This window comes from Giraffa tippelskirchi, chromosome 6 (genome assembly GCF_054371585.1).
Source record: "Giraffa tippelskirchi isolate mGirTip1 chromosome 6, T2T-mGirTip1v1.2.pri, whole genome shotgun sequence".
NCBI lineage: Eukaryota > Metazoa > Chordata > Mammalia > Artiodactyla > Giraffidae > Giraffa > Giraffa tippelskirchi.
In genome coordinates, this window is record NC_137280.1 from 5,598,331 (window position 1) to 5,619,752 (window position 21,422).

At 38.4% G+C, this 21,422-nt stretch overlaps 1 protein-coding gene across 1 annotated transcript in view; it reads right to left on the reverse strand.

Moving 5' to 3' along the window:
- The window catches only part of CNGB3 (cyclic nucleotide gated channel subunit beta 3), a 157,643-nt gene that overhangs the window by 81,715 nt on the left and 54,506 nt on the right, over window positions 1–21,422 (reverse strand). Inside the window, exons 4-5 of the mRNA XM_081496818.1 lie at window positions 1,497–1,642; window positions 339–467 (exon numbers count right to left, since the gene is read on the reverse strand). Coding sequence (XP_081352944.1) covers window positions 339–467; window positions 1,497–1,642 — 275 coding nt within the window. The remainder of the gene's footprint in view (window positions 1–338; window positions 468–1,496; window positions 1,643–21,422) is intronic.

Genomic DNA, 21,422 nt, shown 5'->3' on the forward strand with positions numbered 1-21,422 from the left:
CAATGTGAACCCACGGAAGATGACATATTTTATATGGATTTTTTTTTTTTTTGATGGGGAAAGCGTTCAATGAACATATTGCTGAATGCTTCTTTTCAAAGATAATTAGGGACTGGGCCCTGTTTGGACTGTTTAAAAACAGACAGGAATATTTTTATATCTTATTTTCACCAGAAAGGGGCAAATGATCCATTGCAGACAATACAGTTTAAATTCTGGTTTCTAGACAGGCTCAGAATACTGGCTGGAGAACATGGAAGCCATCTGTGACCTTGGGTTTCAAGGGTTCTTGGGAATAGCCAGCCCTCCCACTGAGATAGTCCACTCCTTGACGGTACCTGTGTAGGAATCGATGCTTTTTGGAAGTCTGAGTCGCTTTAGGTGCTCGGTCAGAGGCACCTTCTGGGAATGCTCTTCTTTTAGCTTAGCACTGCTTTCTTGTGTTGATGATACAACTGTGGGCTTTGCTTTACAGGCGAAAAAAGATGAAAAGATTTTTAAGAGGTTAAGTTAGCTTAGTGAGGAAAAAGTTTAGATTGTTTGGAATGAAAACATTTTGTAGTCTTTCTTCACGCAGGCAGATGAGATGTTTTATGACATTGACAATATTGTCGTTTGTGAAAATACCTAAGTAATGAAAACATCGAAATTTGGAAAGAAGCAGCAGGCTTAAAGTTTAACTTAAATGTCCTAAAGGTGTTGCAAATAGGATATTTTAAATACAAGCCTCATTCCCACATATTTTGGAGCATAAGTAGTTAGTGCTTTGGATTTACATTGAACAGAAACTACAAATATACACCATTCCACAGGTTTTTAGTTTAGTGCTTCTTTAGCTTTATTCATGTCCTTCCTGTTATGGGTAAGTAAAGCTCAAAACATTCTTTTCAGCATATCTTTATAAAGCTATAATGATTATATTTTAGACCCTTCTCTTTAAAAAGAAACTATTATACCCCTGCCAGGGCAGTGCCTCCCAGCTGGCTTGCTTAAAGTGCCGGAGTATTAGGAAATGGCAGCCGTCTCCAGTGTTCTTGCCTGGAAATCCCATGGACAGAGGAGCCTGGTGGGCTAGAGTCCAGAGGGTCACAAAGAGTCAGGCACGACTGAATGACTAAGCACAGAGCAACACATTAGCAGCTTGCCCCATCAGCAAACCTCAGCCAACGAAGGACGGGAGTTGGTGGACTGACCTCCCAGCTTCCTCTTCCATCAGGATGATGCTTACGTGTTTTACACACAGATTTTCAGCTGAATCAAGCCCCAGTGGCCCTCAGCAGTAACTCTGCCATTAGCACACCTTTATTGTCTTAACTCCCTTCTCTGTCTCTCTTGCTGTCTCACCTCCTGCACCACCCTCAATATAAAATACTCATAGCTAAATCATTGTCCTGGGGAAACTGCTTTTGGGGAAACCCAAACTAAACCATTTGCAAAATATTGATAGATACCCGCTCATAACCTTCGTCCCAGAACTTTGAGGTAACACCACTCACCAGTTTGGGGACTGCTTTCAGGTGAGGACATATCACCTTCCGCTAGCTTTCTTTTGTAGAAATCTGTTCTTTGACGCAGTCTTCTCACCAGGTTGTGTAGCTGGGCATCCGCGTACTCATTAATAACAGGGGCTACAGGTGGTTTGCTTTATGGATGAAATGGAAAAAAAAAAAAAAAGGTGGCAGAGTCAGATCCATAAGGAGATACACACAGGGGAGGGGTTAAGTTTCTTCCTCTCTCCTATACTCCCAAGATAATGTATCAACCGCTCCTTTCTACAGTTGAATAGAACAACTCAAGAATAAAATTTGATGGATATAGTGCTTGCACAATACAGCTTTCCCACTGAAAAACTAGAATCTAAAAATAGCAAATGACTATTCTGTGATGCAGTCCATGGGGTCACAAAGAGTCAGACACGACTGAACTGAACTGATCCTGTGATTCTGTCATTAGATTGTATCATGAGAAGAAAAAAAGCTATAGTTGACACGGTAGGCAGAGTTGTAAGATGTCTCCTTGGTTTGCATGTCCTATGTAATCCCAGGGACAATGAATATGGTGGAGTTTACTTCCATAATTGGTTGCATTATGTGGCTCAGCTGACTTTAAGATAAGGGAATTATATAGATGTGTCTGATGTAATCAAATGAGTCTTTAAAAGCAGACAATTCCTCCAACTGGTGACAGAATAGAAAGTCAGAGATTTGAAGCATAAGGGGCTTTCATTTGAGGGAAATTCTCCATTTTTGGCTTCGAAGGAGAAAGGAGTCCCCTGATAAGAGTTGCATGAAGCCTCTGGAAGCGGAGAGTGATCCCTGGCTAGTAGATAACAAGGAAGCAAGGACTTCAGTCCTACAACTGTAAGAAACTGCAGTCTGCCAATAATTGAATAAGCTTAGAAGCAGATTCTTCTTTGGTGCCTCCAGATAAGAGCCCAGCCAGGCCTGGCTGGAACCTTAATTTCAACTATGTGAGGCCTAAAGCAGAGAACCCAGCCAAGCCCACCCAAACTTCTGAGCTATGGAAATGTGAGCTAGTAACTGGTTGCTGTTTTAAGTCTCTAGAATTGCCATAATGTGTTAAGCTATAGTAGAAAACCAATATATCTAGCATGCTTTAATAAACTTCCCTTCTAAGAAGACATACCAAATATAGCATACAGCAAGTCCCCTGCATAAAAACGAGCTCCGTGAGTGGGTTTGTAAGTCCAATTTGTTCATAAGTCCAACAAAGTTAGCCTTGGTACCCAACTAACACAATTGGTTATATAGTACTGTATTTTAATAGGTTTGTAATACTTTTCACATAAATAATACATAAAATACAAACACAAAAAATAAAGAAAACATTTTTAATCTTACAGTACAGTACCTTGAAGAGTACAGTAGTACAGTACAACAGCCGGCATCCGGGGGCTGGTATCGAGGGAACAGACAAGAAGAGACACGAACTGGAGGAGGGAGAGGAAGTGGGGGATGGTAGAGCTGAAGGGTCAGCAGCGATAGGAGACAGAGGGCGAGCTGCAATTTCACTCACATATGACATTGATGGCACAGGTTCTAATTCCTTGCTGGATTCAATTCTACCTACCCTGGGAGAAATATCAATAACCTCAGATATGCAGATGACAGCACACTTATGGCAGAAAGCGAAGAAGAACTAAAGAGCCTCTTGACGAAAGTGAGAGAGGAGAGTGAAAAAGTTGGCTTAAAGCTCAACATTCAGAAAACTAAGATCATGGCATCCGGTTCCATCACTTCATGGCAGATAGATGGGGAAACAATGGAAACAGTGACAGACTTCATTTTTTGGGCTCCAAAATCATTGCAGATGGTGACTGCAGGCATGAAATTAAAAGATGCTTGCTTGTTGGAAGAAAAGTTATGACCAACCTAGGCAGCATATTAAAAAGCAGAGACATTACTTTGCTACAAAAGTCCATCTAGTCAAAATTACGGTTTTTCCAGTAGTCATGTATGGATGTGAGAGTTGGACTATAAAGAAAGCTGAGGGCTGAAGAATGGATGCTTTTGAACTGTGGTGTTGGAGAAGACTCTTGAGAGTCCCTTGGGCTGCAAGGAGATCCACCCAGTCCATCCTAAAGGAGATCAGTCCTGGGTGTTCATTGGAAGGACTGCTGTTGAAGCTGAAACTCCAATACTTTGGCCACCTCATGCGAAGAGTTAACTCACTGGAAAAGACCCTGATGCTGGGAAGGATTGGGGGCAGGAGGAGAAGGGGATGACAGAGGATAAGATGGCTGGATGGCATCACCGACTCCATGGACATGAGTTTGGGTAAACTCCGGGAGTTGGTGATGGACAGGGAGGCCTGACGTGCTGCAGTCCATGGGGTCACAAAGAGTTGGATACAACTGAGCGACTGAACTGAACTGAATTGAACCCTCTTGAAAAAATGATCCAATGATGTCTGGGTAGTAACTCTTTTCTTTCTCTTTGTAGATGACAAGGTAGCACTGAAGTGCATTTTGAGTGGCTGCTGCAACCTTTGTGTACCATTCTACTTTGGGTCCTATGCTTACTAAGAGTGCCTCTTCAAGTGAAGAAAATCTCCTTGCCATTTCCTGTGTCATGACTCTCTGTGATTCTCCAATTATTTCCCTTTCCTCTTGTTTATCTTTGCTCTTTCTCTGAGCCTCCAGTTCCATCAGGCCTTCAGTAGTAAGCCTCTTGTGTTGCTCAGCAAGGAGTTCAGCGAAGTCGTCCTCTTGCAGACCCAGCACTAGCTTCGTAGTAAAGGTCACTAAGTTGCGGAAGACCTCTTTGGACTCCTCATCCACCTTCTTAAACCCACGAAAACTGTGAACAAACTGCAGACAAAGGTTCTCCCAAATCCCATTCTTGGTGACAGCTGTAACCTCACGCCAAGCATAGTCAGTGTTTTCATGGTCTTGTAGATCAGAATACCGGAGTGGGTTGCCATGCCCTCCTCTAGGGAGTCTTCCCAACCTGGGCATCAAACCCAGGTCTCCTGCATCACATGTGGATTCTTTACTGTCTGAGCCACCAAAGAAGCCCTGTAGCTGTTATAGTCCTTCCAATGTTGTCACGAGGTTGTTCCTGATTCATTCCTTGTCTTTACTGCCTGACAAAGGGTGATGTAAATAATATTTCTTGAAAGTCACTATAATTCCTTGGTCCATAGGTTGGATGAATGACCTATGTACTACTTTGATCCTAAGATGAAAGTTGTCCATGAATTGGGGGGTGGTGGTGGTGACCCAAGCATTGTCAAGCAGCAAAAGAATGTTGAATGGGATGTCCTTCTCCAAGCAATATTTCCCTACCTCCAGGATAAAGTGGCGGAAAAAACCAGTTCTGGAAAATGGCCTGTGTAACTCAGGCTTTGGGGTTACAGCACTCTTCCACACAATAGGAAGAGAGTCCTTGGCTATGTTTTTAAGGGCTCTTGGATTCTCAGAATGATTAGGAGAGGTTTCAGTTTCATCTCACCAGAAGCATTGCCACCAAGCAAGAGTTAGCCTGCCCTTTGCTGCTTCATAGCCTGGCGTCACTTTTCCTCCTTACTGATGCAACTTCAGTCTGGCATCCTCTTTAGTACAGTCCTGTCTCATCCACATTAAAATCCTGCTGGGATAAATATGTGACTTCATCAATAATTTCTCAAAAAAGCATTTTAGGAAATTTCCAGACAGCTACCATATCTGCATTTGTTGCCCTGCCACCTACTTTTATATTGTAAAGATTGGCTCTAGCCTTGGACAGATAAAATCAGACATGGCTGGCATTAAAACATGTGCCGTCTGTTTCTTCACCATATTTCTTCAAGTCTTCATAAAGGCTTTCAGCTCTCTCTTGAGGCAGCAATAAGCTGAGTAGCACTCGACACTGATGCTGATCCTGTATCTACACAGAGAAGTTTCACCACCTCCACCATCACTCTTCCTTGCTTCTTTGATTTTATTGTTGACGTCATTGGCATAGCAGACTTCACATGTTCCATGAGTTCATCCTTCTTCTTTAGAACCATGTTGATGGTTGAACAATTCATGCTGTCCGAACAAGTGACGTCTACCATCTTTTTGCCTCATGCTACTCTGTCAATGATTTTCTTTTTGTTTCCATTGTTATTGCTTGGCACTTCTTAGCAGTGCCAGCTTTATCACTGCTGCTTTTACACTTGCTTCTAGACATCTTGGGCTTGAAATAAATATACTGTACTATTGTACTCTATACAGCACTGTACAATAAATGGCACAAAAGTACAACCACCTGTAGAGGATGCACGCATGTGACAATGTGTGTCAGACATGTGAACCAACTTACACTACTGGACATGCGAGCACATATTTGCATCTTTGAAAGTGTGCAGCTTGGAGGCTTGTATGGAGTGGACTTACTTTATAAACTAGTATAATTTATAATGATCTGAGTTTTCTCATAGTTTATCCTCAAAGCGCTAACTCACTCTCGACCCCCCTTCTGAGTCTAACACTGGGTCTACATAGACCATTCTCACCTTCTCACATCCACATCTGCCTTTCCCATCACCCTTCCAAATGGGAACCTATGGGGTTCACAGTGGAACTGGGTAGCCTTTACCTTCTATTTAAAAACGACTCTAATATGAGAACTTCTCCACTAATATCCATTTTCCACCAGGTCCACAAATATATCATATCTAACTGTTTACAAATTCCCCGACCATTGGTGTCTTTCTTTCCCCCATTACAATTATCATAGTATAATTTGCACCTCTTTCAAATGTCTAAAGTCCTGCTTCAGCATCAGGATTCTGCAGGTGTGTCTGTGTCCCATTAAGACCTTTACAAACCATTCAAGAATGGAGCAGATGGAGCAGCAGTGGGAGAAAATCTGATACATCGTACACAGTACAGAAATAGGAGGGCATTCAGTCCACAAAACCAAGAAAGCATTTTCTGGTGAAAATTTGCTGTCATTTATATCATATCATAAATTTCTGCTTAAAATCTTAGTATGCCTAGAAGCTTGTTCACTTGTCAAACAGTTACTGAGTTTCTACTTTTCGTACTGGAAATAGAAAGATTTGTTAAACAGAGACTAACCCTTTGGATGTTCACAGTTTAACGGGGGAAGCAAGGATGTAAATAAGTAGCTAATTATAAGTAATAAAAATACATACAGAATGCTGTGCTCACACTGAACTTGGCCTGGGGATCAGAGTGGCCCCACAGAGAGCATCACAAGTCTGGAAGGGTTAGAATGTCTTTCACAGAAAAGTGAAATAAGGCTCCTCCTGGCCTTGAGAACAATATGTTCAAAATGTGAAATAAATATGACATGTTGAGCAAGTATGTTGGTGTGACTGGAAGACAGTGTGTACATGTAGGGGGCCAGGTGGTGGTGGGGTGGCAGGAGTGATAGTGGTTAGTTCTGAAAAGGTGAGTGGGGTCAGGTTATGATGGTTCCTGTTTAATCCGCTTAAGGGTTTAAACACTGACCTAGAGGCTAATGGGAACCAATGGAGAATATTAAGCCAATGAGGTGTATGAGCTGATGGACGTTTTGGAAAGGTAGCAATAGTGGGAGAATTGAAGAGGAGCAGTGTAAATGCATATAGGCAAGGAAGGAAGTTAATAGGGTAGGTTCGGATTGATGAAAGAAACATGGACTAAAGAAGTATTTTCAAGGCAGAAATCAAAGAATTTGAACTTTCTGGATATTTTGGATAAATCCAAATGAAGAACCAAGAATAATTTCTAAGTTTTTATTGCAAGAGACTAAATTCACAAAGATTACTATTACAGGAGACTAGATTTATGAAAACATTAATATAAATTTGAATTCAGAAAGAGATGCTTGTATGTAGTGGGTCTATGGAAAAGATGAATTGTGTCTATAAGTATATGTGTGTGTGTTCAATTCATGGTGTTTGTAGGACTTTGTGTGAGAGGACCTTGCTTGTGACACTCAGGAAGCATTCGGGAACACAATTCTTACAACAAGATCTTGCTGATCTAGTGTATCTGGGATTTTTAAAGCTATGTTTGTTTTTGATATTATCATAGACTGACATTTTCAAGATCAGGAACTGTATGTTTTCCTTATATTTTGCAAGATCTAGGACAAGGTATATTTTTAATAAATGTTTGTTGAATAAATAAACCCACTACTTTCAACCTTTTTCTTTGACCTTATGATGTACCTCAGTGTACTAAAAAAAATCCATAAAAAGTAAGGCTGAGGCTTGGTGGATTACTGACTGTAAAGTCAGGTTTTCAGACTGTCAAAATATCTAATTCAAGCTCTAAGACTTAAAGAGAATGCTTTTCTTTTCCTAAATTCTCTATGTCTTATTTGATCATATCAATTCAGTTCAGTTCAGTCACTCAGTCGTGTCTGACTCTTTGTGACCCCATGAATCACAGCATGCCAGGCCTCCCTGTCCATCGTCAACTCCCAGAGTTTACTCAAACTCATGTCCATTGAGTCGGTGATGCCATCCAACCCTCTCTTCTGTCATCCCCTTCTCCTCCTGCCTTCAATCTTCCCCAGCATCAGGGTCTTTTCCAATGAGTCAACTCTTCACATCAGGTGGCCAAAGTATTGGAATTTCAGCTTCAACAGCAGTCCTTCCAATGAACACCCAGACTGATCTCCTTTAGGATGGACTGGTTGGATCTCCTTGCAGTCCAAGGGACTCTCAAGAGTCTTCTCTAACACCACGGTTCAAAAGCATCAATTCTTTGGTGCTCAGCTTTCTTTATAGTCCAACTCTCACATCCATACATGACCACTGGAAAAACCATAGCCTTGACTAGACGGACCTTTGTTGGCAAAGTAACGTCTCTGCTTTTTAATATGCTGTCTAGGTTGGTCATAACTTTCCTTCCAAGGAGTAAGCGTCTTTTAATTTCATGACTGCAATCACCATCTGCAGTGATTTTGGAGGCCAGAAAAATAAAGTCAGCCACTGTTTCCACTGTTTCCCCATCTATCTGCCATGAAGTGATGGGACCAGATGCCATGATCTTAGTTTTCTGAATGTTGAGCTTTAAGCCAACTTTTTCACTCTCCTCTTTCACTTTCATCAAGAGGCTCTTTAGTTCTTCTTCCCTTTCTGCCATAAGGATGGTGTCATCTGCATATCTGATGTTATTGATATTTCTCCCGGCAGTCTTGATTCCAGCTTGTGCTTCCTCCAGCCCAGCGTTTCTCATGATGTACTCTGCATACAAGTTAAATAAGCGGGGTGACAACATACAGCCTTGACGTACTCCTTTTCCTATTTGGAACCAGTCTATTGTTCCATGTCCAATTCTAACTGTTGCTTCCTGACCTGCATACAGGTTCCTCAGGAGCCAAGTCAGGTGGTCTGGTATTCCCATCTCTTTCAGATTTTCCACAGTTTATTGTGATCCACACAGTCAAAGGCTTAATTGGCCTTTAATAGCACCAGTTTGTACTGTGAAAGCATATCTCACAGTTAACATGTTGAAAATTGTATTATAAAGCATGTCACTATTTCTAATCCATAGCTATATTTCACATACTCTGTATTTTTCTTTTTGTGTTAGCTGAACATCAATATGCTAATCTATTCCACCTTTTCTGTTTTTTCCAGCTTTTTTCTACAGTAATCTTTGCCTATCTTCTGCTCCACCAATGTACATACAGAAGTTATAAATGTATTTCTCCTTAGGTAATTTTGTGAATGAATGAAAAAATGGAGATGAAGAAACAATATTCCATGAAATAAACACAAAATTGTATGGGAGTATGAGAGAACCAATGAAATATGCTTTATATAACAAAGGTTCTTTTCAGTTATATTTGATAATTCTAGTTCATATTGTATATTTTTAAAAGAATTATTCCTCATAACTCCTTGGTGAAGAATTTAGAAAACAGTAAATATATTTTATAAATTTTGATAAACATGAGAGTAAAGTTTTATTGATAGTCATCTCTGATTGACATGGATCAGCCTTTTAGATTTTGTGTGAGAGTTGGACTATAAAGAAAGCTGAGTGGCAAAGAATTGATGCTTTTGAACTGTGGTGTTGGAGAAGTCTCCTGAGAGTCCCTTGGACTGCAAGGAGATCCAACCAGTCCATCCTAAAGGAAATTAGTCCTGAATATTCATTGGAAGGACTGATGCTGAAGCTGAAACTCCAATGCATTAGCCACCTGATACAAAGAACTGATGCACTGGAAAAGATCCTGATGGTGGGAAAGATTGAAGGTAGGAGGAGAAGGGACGACAGAGGTTGAGATGGTTGGATGGCATCACCGGCTTGATGGACAAGAGTTTGAGCAAGCTCCGGGAGTTGGTGATGAACAGGGAAGCCTGGCGTGGTGCAGTCCATGGGGTCGCAAAGAGTCAGACATGACTGAGTGACTGAAGTGAACTGAATATGTACTTATGGAGGAATAAAGAATTAGTTATTGTTAAAATACAATTTATTTCTCTTTTTGATAAGGATTCAGAGGAAACTCATTTCTAAAATCAATTGATAGCAAATAAGAGAATTATAACAGTATTCCTTACTTCCTAAATTCAATCAGGTAGAGGCAAAAAAATTACATAATTAACAATTGTCCCTGTGTTTGGGATTGCAAAAATATTTGCACTCCAGGACAATGTATCATAATTGTAGTGGGATGGGTTAGAAGTAGGCTTTTCTTTGGCAACTGAGAGAAAAGCCAATGTGAGGAGAAAGGTAGGAAAGAAAAACTCATCTGCAGGTGATTTAGGAAAACCAGTTTTACGAAAGAGTATGTACGTAAATTATAGATTTTGAACTTGATTCTTTAAAAACTATTGGTGTTTATAGGGCTCTAGGAAAGTTTTCATGTGCACCCTGTGATACATATACTCTAGTTTAAGATTGTAGCTTTAACGTAACACAAATGGATGGCAAATTTTGATGGGGCAAAATGAATAGATAGTAATCAGGGATGAGTCTACAGAGGAGGAGGAATGATACATTAGTGATGTAAAGGGAAGATACTCAAAAGCCTGAGGAAAGATGTGTTAGTGCTCCCTTATTGAGGACAATAAAGGCTCCAACATTTTAATACAGAATCTCCAATCACCTGTAATTTAGCTTGAAAGGTCAATTGAGACCACTGAAGAACCGTAACAGAATTCTCAACAGAAGAGGGACGTTATTAGCTATGTTTTAGAAAGTTACTATAAAAAGAAAGATGGTAACTAATTGTGATGAGGAAAAAGTATGATTTGAAAAGGGAAGAGAGTTGAGTTAAAATCCGTGGATTAGCGTAACAGTAGGAAATGTCAAATTTGGTGAACGTAAGACATTGATAGTGTTCTGCCAAAATTCACGTCCGTCCAGAGCCTCAGAATGTGACCATACTTGGAATCAGAGTCTTCACAGATGTAACTGTTTACGGTGAGGTCATACTGGAGCAGGTGGGCTCTTAACCTAATGACTGGAGTCTTTCCTATAAGAAGGCCAAGTGAAAACATGGAAGAAACACGTGGAGAAAGACATGTGATCATAGAGGCAGAGGCTGGGGTGACGTGTCTACAGTCCAAGAAACACCAAGGGTTTCTGGCAGTGACCAGAAGCTAGGAGAAAACCACGGAGCAGATTCTCCCTCAGAATTTCCAGCAGGGCAGCCTTGCCAATAACTTGATTTCAGGCTTTTAGTCTTCAGAACTAAGAACTTTTTCTCCTCAATTGTCTCAAGTGTTTTGTAAAATAAGTACTTAGAATCTACCTTTGTTCTGTAAATAATACTTTAGATTTCCATTCATTAGTTCCTAAATTCATTTAAATGTAGCATTTATTTCCTATAATAAAATCTTCTTGAATGATTTTTGGCTTTTGCAAACTTTTCTAGATTCTTCTTAATGCTTAATTAAAAGTTAACTCATTTTTAATGACAACTCATTTAAGAAATTCCAGATGGTTAAAGTCTTTAAAACCTTTGATTTCTGTTTTGAATAACAGACAGGAATTAGGTAATAAATTCCAGGAAAGGTGTGGTCAAAATGGAGGAGTAATCGTCCCTGAATTCACCTAAATTACAACTATTTATGAGCAACTATCTAACAGAGAAACTCTCTATGAGAAAGACATGGAAACTAGCAGAAAATAATTTTACAGCTAAAGATATAAAGAAGGAACCACAAGAAGATGCGCAGGAGAAATGGAGACATGATACAGTTAGGACCCACATCCCTCGGTCTGTGACCCACAGTCACAGAGGTCCTCCCCGAGAATTGAGGGATCTCAGCCTCAAATTGGGCTCCTTAGACTGGTGGTCTTGCATGGGGGGAGATGAGCCCCTAGAGTGTCCAGCTCTGAAAATCAGTGGGGCTTATGTGTGGGAGAGCCAGAAGACTATGGAAACAAAGTCTCTGTTTCAAAAGCGTGTATGGAACATTTCACACTCTCTAAGTATTAGCACAGAGGCAATAGTTTTAGAGAAGCTTGGATCAGATCCTCTTGCTCATCTTGAAAAGCCTCCTGAAGAGGCAGGAGGCAACTGGGGCTCCCTCAACCGGGTTGGAGATGTTGGCTGCAGCCATTTTGAGGGGCTTGTTTCACTGTGTGGACACTGGTGCTGGAAAGTGCCATTTAGGAACCCTCTCTTTAGCCTATTAGAACTGCAGGCTTACCTACCTACCAGTGGACTGACACCAGATCCACTGCCCTCTATCCTATACAACCAGCCATGAAGGGATCTTGCTGTGACCGCTGGCAGACTGCTATCAGTGTTGTGGCCCCTTGGACCCAGTCTTGGGGGCCAGGCATTTGGGACCCAGCCTCACCCACCACTGGCCCACAGTCGCTGCATGAGGCAGGCCTTTGCAGTCAAGTGGGCTGGGAAAAGCCTTACTTACCAGCATGCCCACAGAAGTCAGGCCTACCACAATGGAGGAGGGTTTACAGATTATATAGGGGCACCCCTAGAGCATATATCTCTGGTGACCACAACAGTATGAGACTAGAAATCAACTACAATTTTTTAAAAATACGAAACACACAAACATGTGTATCCAAAACAATATGCTACTAAACAACCAATGGGTCACTAAAAATATCAAAGGGAAAATTTAAAAAGCCTGAAGAAAAATGGCAGTGGAAACACAACATTTCAAAATCAATGAGAGACACCAGAGACAGTTCTAAGAGAGAAGTGGATAATGATACAGACCTACCTCAAAAACAAGAAAAATCTCAAACACTCCACCTCTGAAACTAAAAAATAGAAAACAAACAAATAAGCAAACACATCTCAAAGTTAGAAGGAGGGAAATAATAAAGATCAGAGCTGAAATAAATGAAATAAGGGAGTCTCTTCCCCCCTGCAAGGAAAAACCAATACAAGAGATCAATGAAACTAAGAGCTATTTCTTTGAAAAGATACACAAAATTGACAAACCTTTAGTCAGACTCATCAAGATATAAAGAGAAAGAATCCAAATAAGTAAAATCAGAAATGAAAGAAGTTGCCTCTGACACTACAGAAATACAAAGAATTATGAGTCTACCATGAAAAATTATACACCAATAAAACGGACAATATGGGTGAAATGGATAAATTCCTAGAAATGTACAATCTTCCAATACTGAATCAAGGAGACATAGATACTATGAACAGACTAATTATCAATAATGAAAGTGAGTCAATACTACTACTACTAATAATTTAAAAAAACTCCCAACAAACAAAAGTCCAGGACAAGATGGCTTCATAGGTGAATTTAACCAATTGTTTAAAGAAAACGACCACTTACCCTTTCCAACTATTCAAAAAAATTGAACAAGAAGGAATGCTTCCAAACTCATTCAAGAAGATCAGCATTGTTCTGTTACAAAAACCATAAAAAAACATCAAGAAAAGATTACAGGCCTATATCCTTAATAAACATAAATGCAAAGATTCTCAACAAAGTATCAGCAAACTGAATTCAATAATACATTAAAAGGATCATACACCATGATCAAAAGGAATTTATTCCAGGGATTCAAGAATGATTCAATATCTGCAAATTGACCAATGTGATACACCATGTTAACAAATTTAAGAACAAATAACATGATCATTTGGATATATGCAGAAAAAGCTTTTGACAAAATTCAATATTCATTTATGGCAAAACTCTCAACAAAGTGGGTAAAGAAGGAACACCTCAACATGATAAAAGTTATATGTGACAAATCCACAGTCAACATCATACTCAATTGTGAAAAGCTAAAAGCCTTTACTATAATTTCAGGAACAAGATGAGTGTACTCTTGCCACTTTCATTCAACATAGGTTTGGAACCCTAGGCGCAGCAATCAGACAAGAAAAAAATTAAAAGCCTTCAAATTTGAAAGGAAGAAGTAAACCTGTCACTGTTTGAAAATGACATGTTAGTATATGTAGAAAATCTTTGACACTAGCAAAAAAGTGTTAGAACTAATACATAAATTCAGTAAAGGAGAAGGATACATAATTAATATAAAAATCTGTTGCATTTCTATATGCTAATAATGAACTATCAGAAATAAAAATTAAAGAAAAACAATTTCATTTACAATTGCATCCAGAAAAAAGCCATGAAAAAAATCTAATGGCAGCAAAAATTTTGTTCTCAAAATATCAATGTCATTTTTCATAGAACTAGAAGAAGTAATTCTAAAGTTTGTATGGAAACACAAATGATGTTGAAAAGTTAAAATAATCCTGAAAAAGAAAAATGTGAATTTATCATGTTCCCTGATTTCAAAGTCTATTGCAGAGCTAATGTAATAAAAACAGTATGGTACTGGCCAAAAACAGACACATAGATCAATGGAACAAAATAAAGACCACAGAAATAAACTCATATTTATATGGTCAATTAAATATGATAATAGAAACAAGGATATACAATGGAGGAAGACAGCCTCTTTGATAAATGCTATTGGGAAATGCTATTGGGAAAACTGGATAGCTACATGCAAAAGAATCAACCTGGATTATCTCCTCACACCATGTACACAAATAAACTCTTAATGTATTAAAGAATTAAATGTAAGGCCTGAAACCACAAAACCCCTGGAGGAAAACATAAGTGTCATGTCCTTTGATGTTGGTATTAGCAATATTTTTTGGATCTGTCTCCTCAGGCAAGGAAAATAAAAGCAAAAATAAACAGATGCAACTACATTAAACTATAAAGCTTTTGCATAGCAAAGGAAACTAGCAATGAAATAAAAATTCAGCTTACTGAATGAGAAAATATATTTGCAAACAATATATCCAATAAGAGATTAATATCCAAAATGTGAAATGAGCTTAGAGAACTCAACGTTAAAAACAACAACAACAACAACAAAAAACACCCTGCTTAAAATTAGGTATAGGATCTGAATAGAGATTTTTCCAAAGAAGACATCAGTCAGTTCAGTTCAGTCATTCATTCATATCAACTATTTGCAGCCCCATGCAAACAGTCTGCAGCACGCCAGGCTTCCCTGTCCATCAACAACTCCCTGAGTAAACCCAAACTCATGTCCATCGATTCGGTGATGCCATCCAGCCATATCACCCTCTGTGGTCCCCTTCTCCTCCTGCCCCCAATCTTTCCCAGCATCAGGGTCTTTTCCAATGAGTCAACTCTTTCCATGAGGTGGCCAAAGTATTGGAGTTTCAGCTTCAGCCTCAGTCCTTCCAATGAACATCCAGGGCTGATCCTCCTTAGGATGGACTGGTTGGATCTCCTTGCAGTCCAAGGGACTCACGAGTCTTCTCCAACACCACAGTTTAAAAGCATCAATTCTGCGGCGCTCAGCTTTCTTCACCGTCCAACTCTCACATCCATACATGACCACTGGAAAAACCATAGCCTTGACTAGACAGACCTTTGTTGGCAAAGTAATGTCTCTGCTTTTTAATATGCTATCTAGGTTAGTCATAACTTTCCAAGTAAGCGTCTTTTAATTTCATGGCTGCAGTCACCATCTGCAGTGATTTTGGAGCCCAGAAAAATAAAGTCTGACACTGTTTCCACTGTTTCCTCATCTATTTCCCGTGAAGTGATGGGACCAGATGCCATGATCTTAGTTTTCTGAATGTTGAGCTTTAAGCCAACTTTTTCACTCTCCTCTCTCACTTTCATCAAGAGGCTCTTTAGTTCTTCACTTTCTGCCATAAGGGTGGTGTCATCTGCATATCTGAGGTTATTGATATTTCTTCCGGCAATCTTGATTCCAGCTTGTGCTTCCTCCAGCCCAGTGTTTCTCATGATGTACTCTGCATACAAGTTAAATAAGCAGGGTGACAACATACAGCCTTGACGTACTCCTTTTCCTATTTGGAACCAGTCTGTTGTCCCATGTCCAGTTCCAACTGTTGCTTCCTGACCTGCATACAGGTTTCTCAAGAGGCAGGTCAGGTGGTCTGGTATTCCCATCTTTTTCAGAATTTTCCACAGTTGATTGTGATCCACACAGTCAAAGACTTTGGCATAGGTGGGTCTACTTACCCACCTACTAAGCTTAAGTGAAAATCTTCTCTAAGTAGAAGTCTGTACCCAGGTAGTTTTACTGCATCAGAAAGGAAAAAGTCTAGAGAAAGGACAAGACTTGATTTTCTTTCTTTAAGGCACAGTAATCCCAATCATTACTAAACCATGGAAGATGAATGTTTTTGGTTCCAACTTCTCCCACCAGGAGCAAACTGGGAATGAGACGGTGGAGAGCAAAAGGCAGATGTGACAAAGGTAGTGTAGAGATATTTCAACTCCACTCGCCCCGCTACCAAATGTCAATTACCCTGAGGCGGATTTCCAATTGTCTTAGCAGCAGTATGTGTTGCTGGGGCCTGAGGATGGAGCAGAAGCTCATAAAGTAGAGATCGCTTCCTTCATAAGAATGTCAATGGAGAGCTCCTGCCAGGAAGGAATTCTTCCTGGAGCAATTCAATAATTTAAATGTGAAGAAAGGCAATTTGTAGAAAAACAGAAACCAAGACTGTCTGAATCAATGAAGCAAAATCATAAGAGAGCCTCAGAGAAACTGGAAATAGTGCAGAAATAAACCAGACTAGGGAATGGAGGATGATTCAGGGGGCTCATCATCAGACAAGTGGATTTACATCATGATTCTGCACACTGGATACAGGACTGCTGAGCAGAAGTCTAAACTCAGGTGGCTTGTGTGTAGTTGTGATCAGCCTTTTAAAAATCAAAGTGTAACTGACATACAGTATTATATTAGTTTCAGTCATACAGCATAATGATTCAAGATTTATGTATATTTTGAGATGATCATCATGATAAGTCTAGTAACCAGATGTCACCATTTAAAATTAATACAATATTATTATATATTATTAATACAACATATTCCTTACTCTGTGTATTACATCTCCATGATTATTTTATAACTGAAAGTTTGTACCTCTTAATCTTTTCAGTTATTTTGTCATCCCCTTACCTGCCTCTTCCCTGGAAACCATCTATTTGCTCTCTATATCTATGAGTCTGCTTTAGTTTAGTTTTTAAATTCCATATATAATTGAAATCATAAGATAGTTGTCTTTCTCTATCTGACTTTCTTCACTTAAGCATATTACCCTCTAGGTTCACCCAGATTGCCAGGACTTCTTTCTTTCTTATGGTTGAACAATATTCCACTATATATACTACATCTTCTTTATCTAGTCATCTATTAATATCAATAGACACTGAGGTTTCTGCTACATCTTGGCTACTGTAAATAGTGCTTCAATACACACTGGGGTGCATCTTTCTTTTTCAATTAGTGTCTTTGTTGTCTTTGGGTAAATATCCAAAAGTGGAGTTGCTGGATCATGAGGTAGTTCTATTTTTTGAAAGTTTTTTGAGAAATTTCTATACTGTTTTCTATAGTAGCTGAACCAATTTACACTCCCACCAAGAGTGACTAAGGATTTCTCTTTCTCCACATCCTCATCAACACTTGTTATATTTTGTCTTTTTGATCATAGACTTTTTGAACCATCATTGTTTCCCTGTAATAAATCTCACCTGATTATAGTGTATGATTCTTTTAACATATTGACTTTGGCTTGCTAATATTTCATTGGTGATTTTTGCATCTATCTTCATCAAGATTAGCTGCAATTTTCTTTTTTTCGTGTGATATTTTTTATCTAGTTTTGATATCAGGATGATGCTGATCTTGTTGAAAAAGTTTGGAAGCGTTCCTTCTTCTTCAGTTTTTTTTGGAATAGTGTGAGAAGCTCAGGTGTTAACTTTTATTTAAATAACTGTTAAAATTCATTTGTGCAGCTGTCTTGTTCTGGATTTTTGTTTGTTGAGTGGTTTTTTTTAAAGTACTGATTCACTTCACTATTGATAATTGGTTTATCTTATCTACTTATTCCTGATTCAGTCCTGGGATTGTAGGAATTAATAGAAATAAATTAATAGAAATTAATAAAATAAATTAAATAATAAAATAAATTTCTAGGAATTTATTCATTTCATCCAGATTTTCCATTTTCATAGTTTCTTATGATCTTTTGTATTTCTGCAGTGACAGAGGCAACTTCTGTTTCATTTCTGATTTTATTTATTTGGGTTCCTTATTAATATTTCTGGCTAAAGGTTTATCAATTTTATCTTTTCAAAGAACTAGTTCTTAGTTTCATTGATTTTTTTTTCCTTTTTTGGTCTCTGTTTCAATTATTCATGCTCTGCTCTTTTTTATTTCATTTTCTCTAACTTTGAGCTTTGTTTGTTCAAACTTTTTTGTCGTTCCTTTAGGTTTAATTGGGGCTTCCCTGATAGCTCAGTTGGTAAAGAATCCCCCTGCCATGCAGGAGACACTGGTTTGATTCCTGGGTTGGGAAGATCCCCTGGAGAAGGGGGAAGGCTACCCACTCCAATATTCTGGCCTGGAGAATTCCAAGGACTGTATAGTCCATGGGGTTGCAAAGAGTTGGACACAACTGAGTGACTTTCACACTAGGCTAAGAATAGAATGTTTGAGATTTTTCTTGCTTCTTGAAGTAGGTTTGTACCAAGTTAACTTACCTCTTAGAACTGCTTTTGCTGCCTCCCATTGATTTTGGAATGTGGTGTTTCAATTTTCATTTGTCCCCAGGTATTTTTTATTTCCTCTTTGATATTTTTAGTAACTCATTGGTTGTTTAAGAGCACATTATTTAAACTCCATTGTGTGTGTGTTTTTTTTTAACAGCTTTTAAAACATTGTAGTTGATTTCTAGTCTCATACTATTGTGGTCAAAAATGATGTTTCACATGATTCCAATCTTCTTCAAATTATTGAGGCTTGTTTTGCAGCCTAACATGTGTTCTATTCTGAGGAATGTTCCATTTGCACTTGAAAAGAACGTGTACTTTTCTATTTTGGATGGAGTGTTCTATATACATGTATTAAATCTATTTGTCTAATATATCTTTTAAAGCCAGTGTTTCTTTGTTGATTTTCTGTCTGAATGATTTATCCTTTGCTGTAAGTGGTATATTAGAGTTCCTTACTATATGATATTACTCTCAATTTCTCTTTTTATGTCTGTTAATATTGTTTTACATATTTAGATGCTTCTATTTTGAATGCATTAGTATTTCCTCTTGTTGAATTGATCCCTGATCATTATACAAGATATTTAAAGTATTAAAGGATACTTTAAAAAAATCTCTTTTAGAGCCTTTGTTTTTATGTCTATTTTGTGGATATAAGTACTGCTACCCTACCTTTTTTTGTTTCCACTTATGTATAACACTTTTTTTCTATCCTCTCAATTTCAGCCTTTGTGTATCTTTAGATCTGAAGTGTATCTCCTGCAGACATTATATAGATGGTCTTGTTTTTTTATTCATTCAGCCACTCTGTCTTTTGATTGCAGCAGTTAGTTCATTTACACTTAAAGCAATGACAGATATGTACTTATTGTCATTTTGTTGATTGTTTTTTGGTTGTTTTTGTAATTCTCTGTTCCTTTCTTCTTATCTTGTTCTCTCCTTTTGTGATTTGATGACTGTCTTTAGCGTTATGCTAAGATTATTTTTTCTTTAATTTTTGTATATCTCATAAGTTTTTGAGATTTCATGACATATTTTGCATCTTTTTAATTTGTGTATCCCTTTGCTAATTATTAGCAAAGGGATACACAAAGCTCATAGGATTTAATGATGTCGAACTCCTCACTGGAGGCCTTATCCTTGCTTAGAGCCCAGTATGTGCCAACACCTCAGAATACAAGTCTTCACATGCCTAACACCTGACAGCTTCTGATCCCAGTTGTTAGGACAGAAGGAGCCTCTAGATTTGGGAGATGCTGAATGCTCTGGTTATTGGAAAAGTTCCAGGGCATTGATGGGGTTTACCTGGTAAGTGGAGGGCCTAAGGAACCCTATAGCTTAAATTACATATAACTAAGTGCCTAAATCTCAACCTGGGTTGTGAGGAGGTAGGGGAGAGATAGCCTGGGCCACATCCTGGCTGAATGTGTGTGATGTTCCTTTTGGGAAATAACTGTTAGTTGCAGAGGCAGCTCCGTGTGCTGCCATGAGATCAGTCTTTGTTTCTTCACATATACCATCAGACCATCACCTTGTCCTGATCTATATACTACATTTTTGTTTTTTAAAAGTTTAATCAATTGTAATTACCCAAGTAATGAGTGAATTTTCTTTTTAAGAAATTAGATTGTTGCAAATAATAGTAGTCATTCAACTACCATTCCTCCGTCCCATCTTAATTGCTGTAATATCTGTTGCACATCCATCTTAACTTTAAGACTTTTAAATGTGAATTTATTGAATATATTGTGTTTTATGCAGATGATATATTGACTCATTCTGCAGTTTTCTTTCTTTGCTTAGCTATATTTTTGAGATCTATGCATGTTGCTAAATGTAGAAGCAGTTCATCCTTTGTAATTGTTAGGTAGATTGCCATTATGTGACTCTACCACATTTTATTTACCCATTTCTCATGTGATAGGGAGAAGGCAATGGCACCCCACTCCAGTACTCTTGCCTGGAAAATCCCATGGACAGAAGAGCCTGGTAGGCTGCAGTCCGTGGGGTCGCAAAGAGTCAGACACGACTGAGCGACTTCACTTTCACTTTTGCTAATTATTGTAGCTATAGTTTATTTTACTACCTTTGCTTTTTAACATTCATACTAGATTTGTAAGTATTGATCTACTACTTTTTCTTTATTTTCATGTTTATAAGTGAGATTATTTCATGCATTTTCTTATTTGTAGCTATGGCCTTTCCTTTTTTGCTTAAATAAGTTCTTTTAACCTCTCTTCTAAATCCAAGTTAGTTGTGATGAACTTCTTTAGCTTTTGCCTCTCTGGAAAACTCTTTATATCTCCAAATCTGAATAATAACTTTGCTGTCAGCATATTCTTGTTTTTTTCCTTTCAGTACCTTAAATATATTGTTCCAGTTCTTAGTGGCTTGTAATGTTTCTGGAGAAAATTTCCTTATACATTACTAGTTGCTTTTCTCTTTCTGCCTTTAAGAATCTGTCTTTAACTTTTGATGTTGTCATTAGAATGTGTCTTGGAGCATATCTCTTTGGTTCATCTTATTTGGGACTCTCTGTGCTTCCAGTACCTGGACATCTGTTTCCTTCTTCAGATTAAGAAAGCTTTCAGACATTATTTATTCATATAAGTTTTCTGTCCCTTTCTGTCTCTTTTCTCCTTTTGGGGCCCATATAAGCATGCTTTAAGGTGTCCCAGATATGTCTTAAACTATATTTTTTAAATTAATTAATTAATTTTCAGTTCTGATTAGGGGATATCCACTACTCTATCTTCCAGTTCATTGATCTGGAAGTTCATCTGCTGCTGATCCCATCTGGTGTATTTTTCATCCCAGTTATTGTATTCTTTAGCTCTGAGTGGTTTTTATATTTTCTGTCTCAGTGTTAAAGTTCTCACTGTATTCACCTAGTTTCTCCTGATTTTTGTGAGCATCTTTAT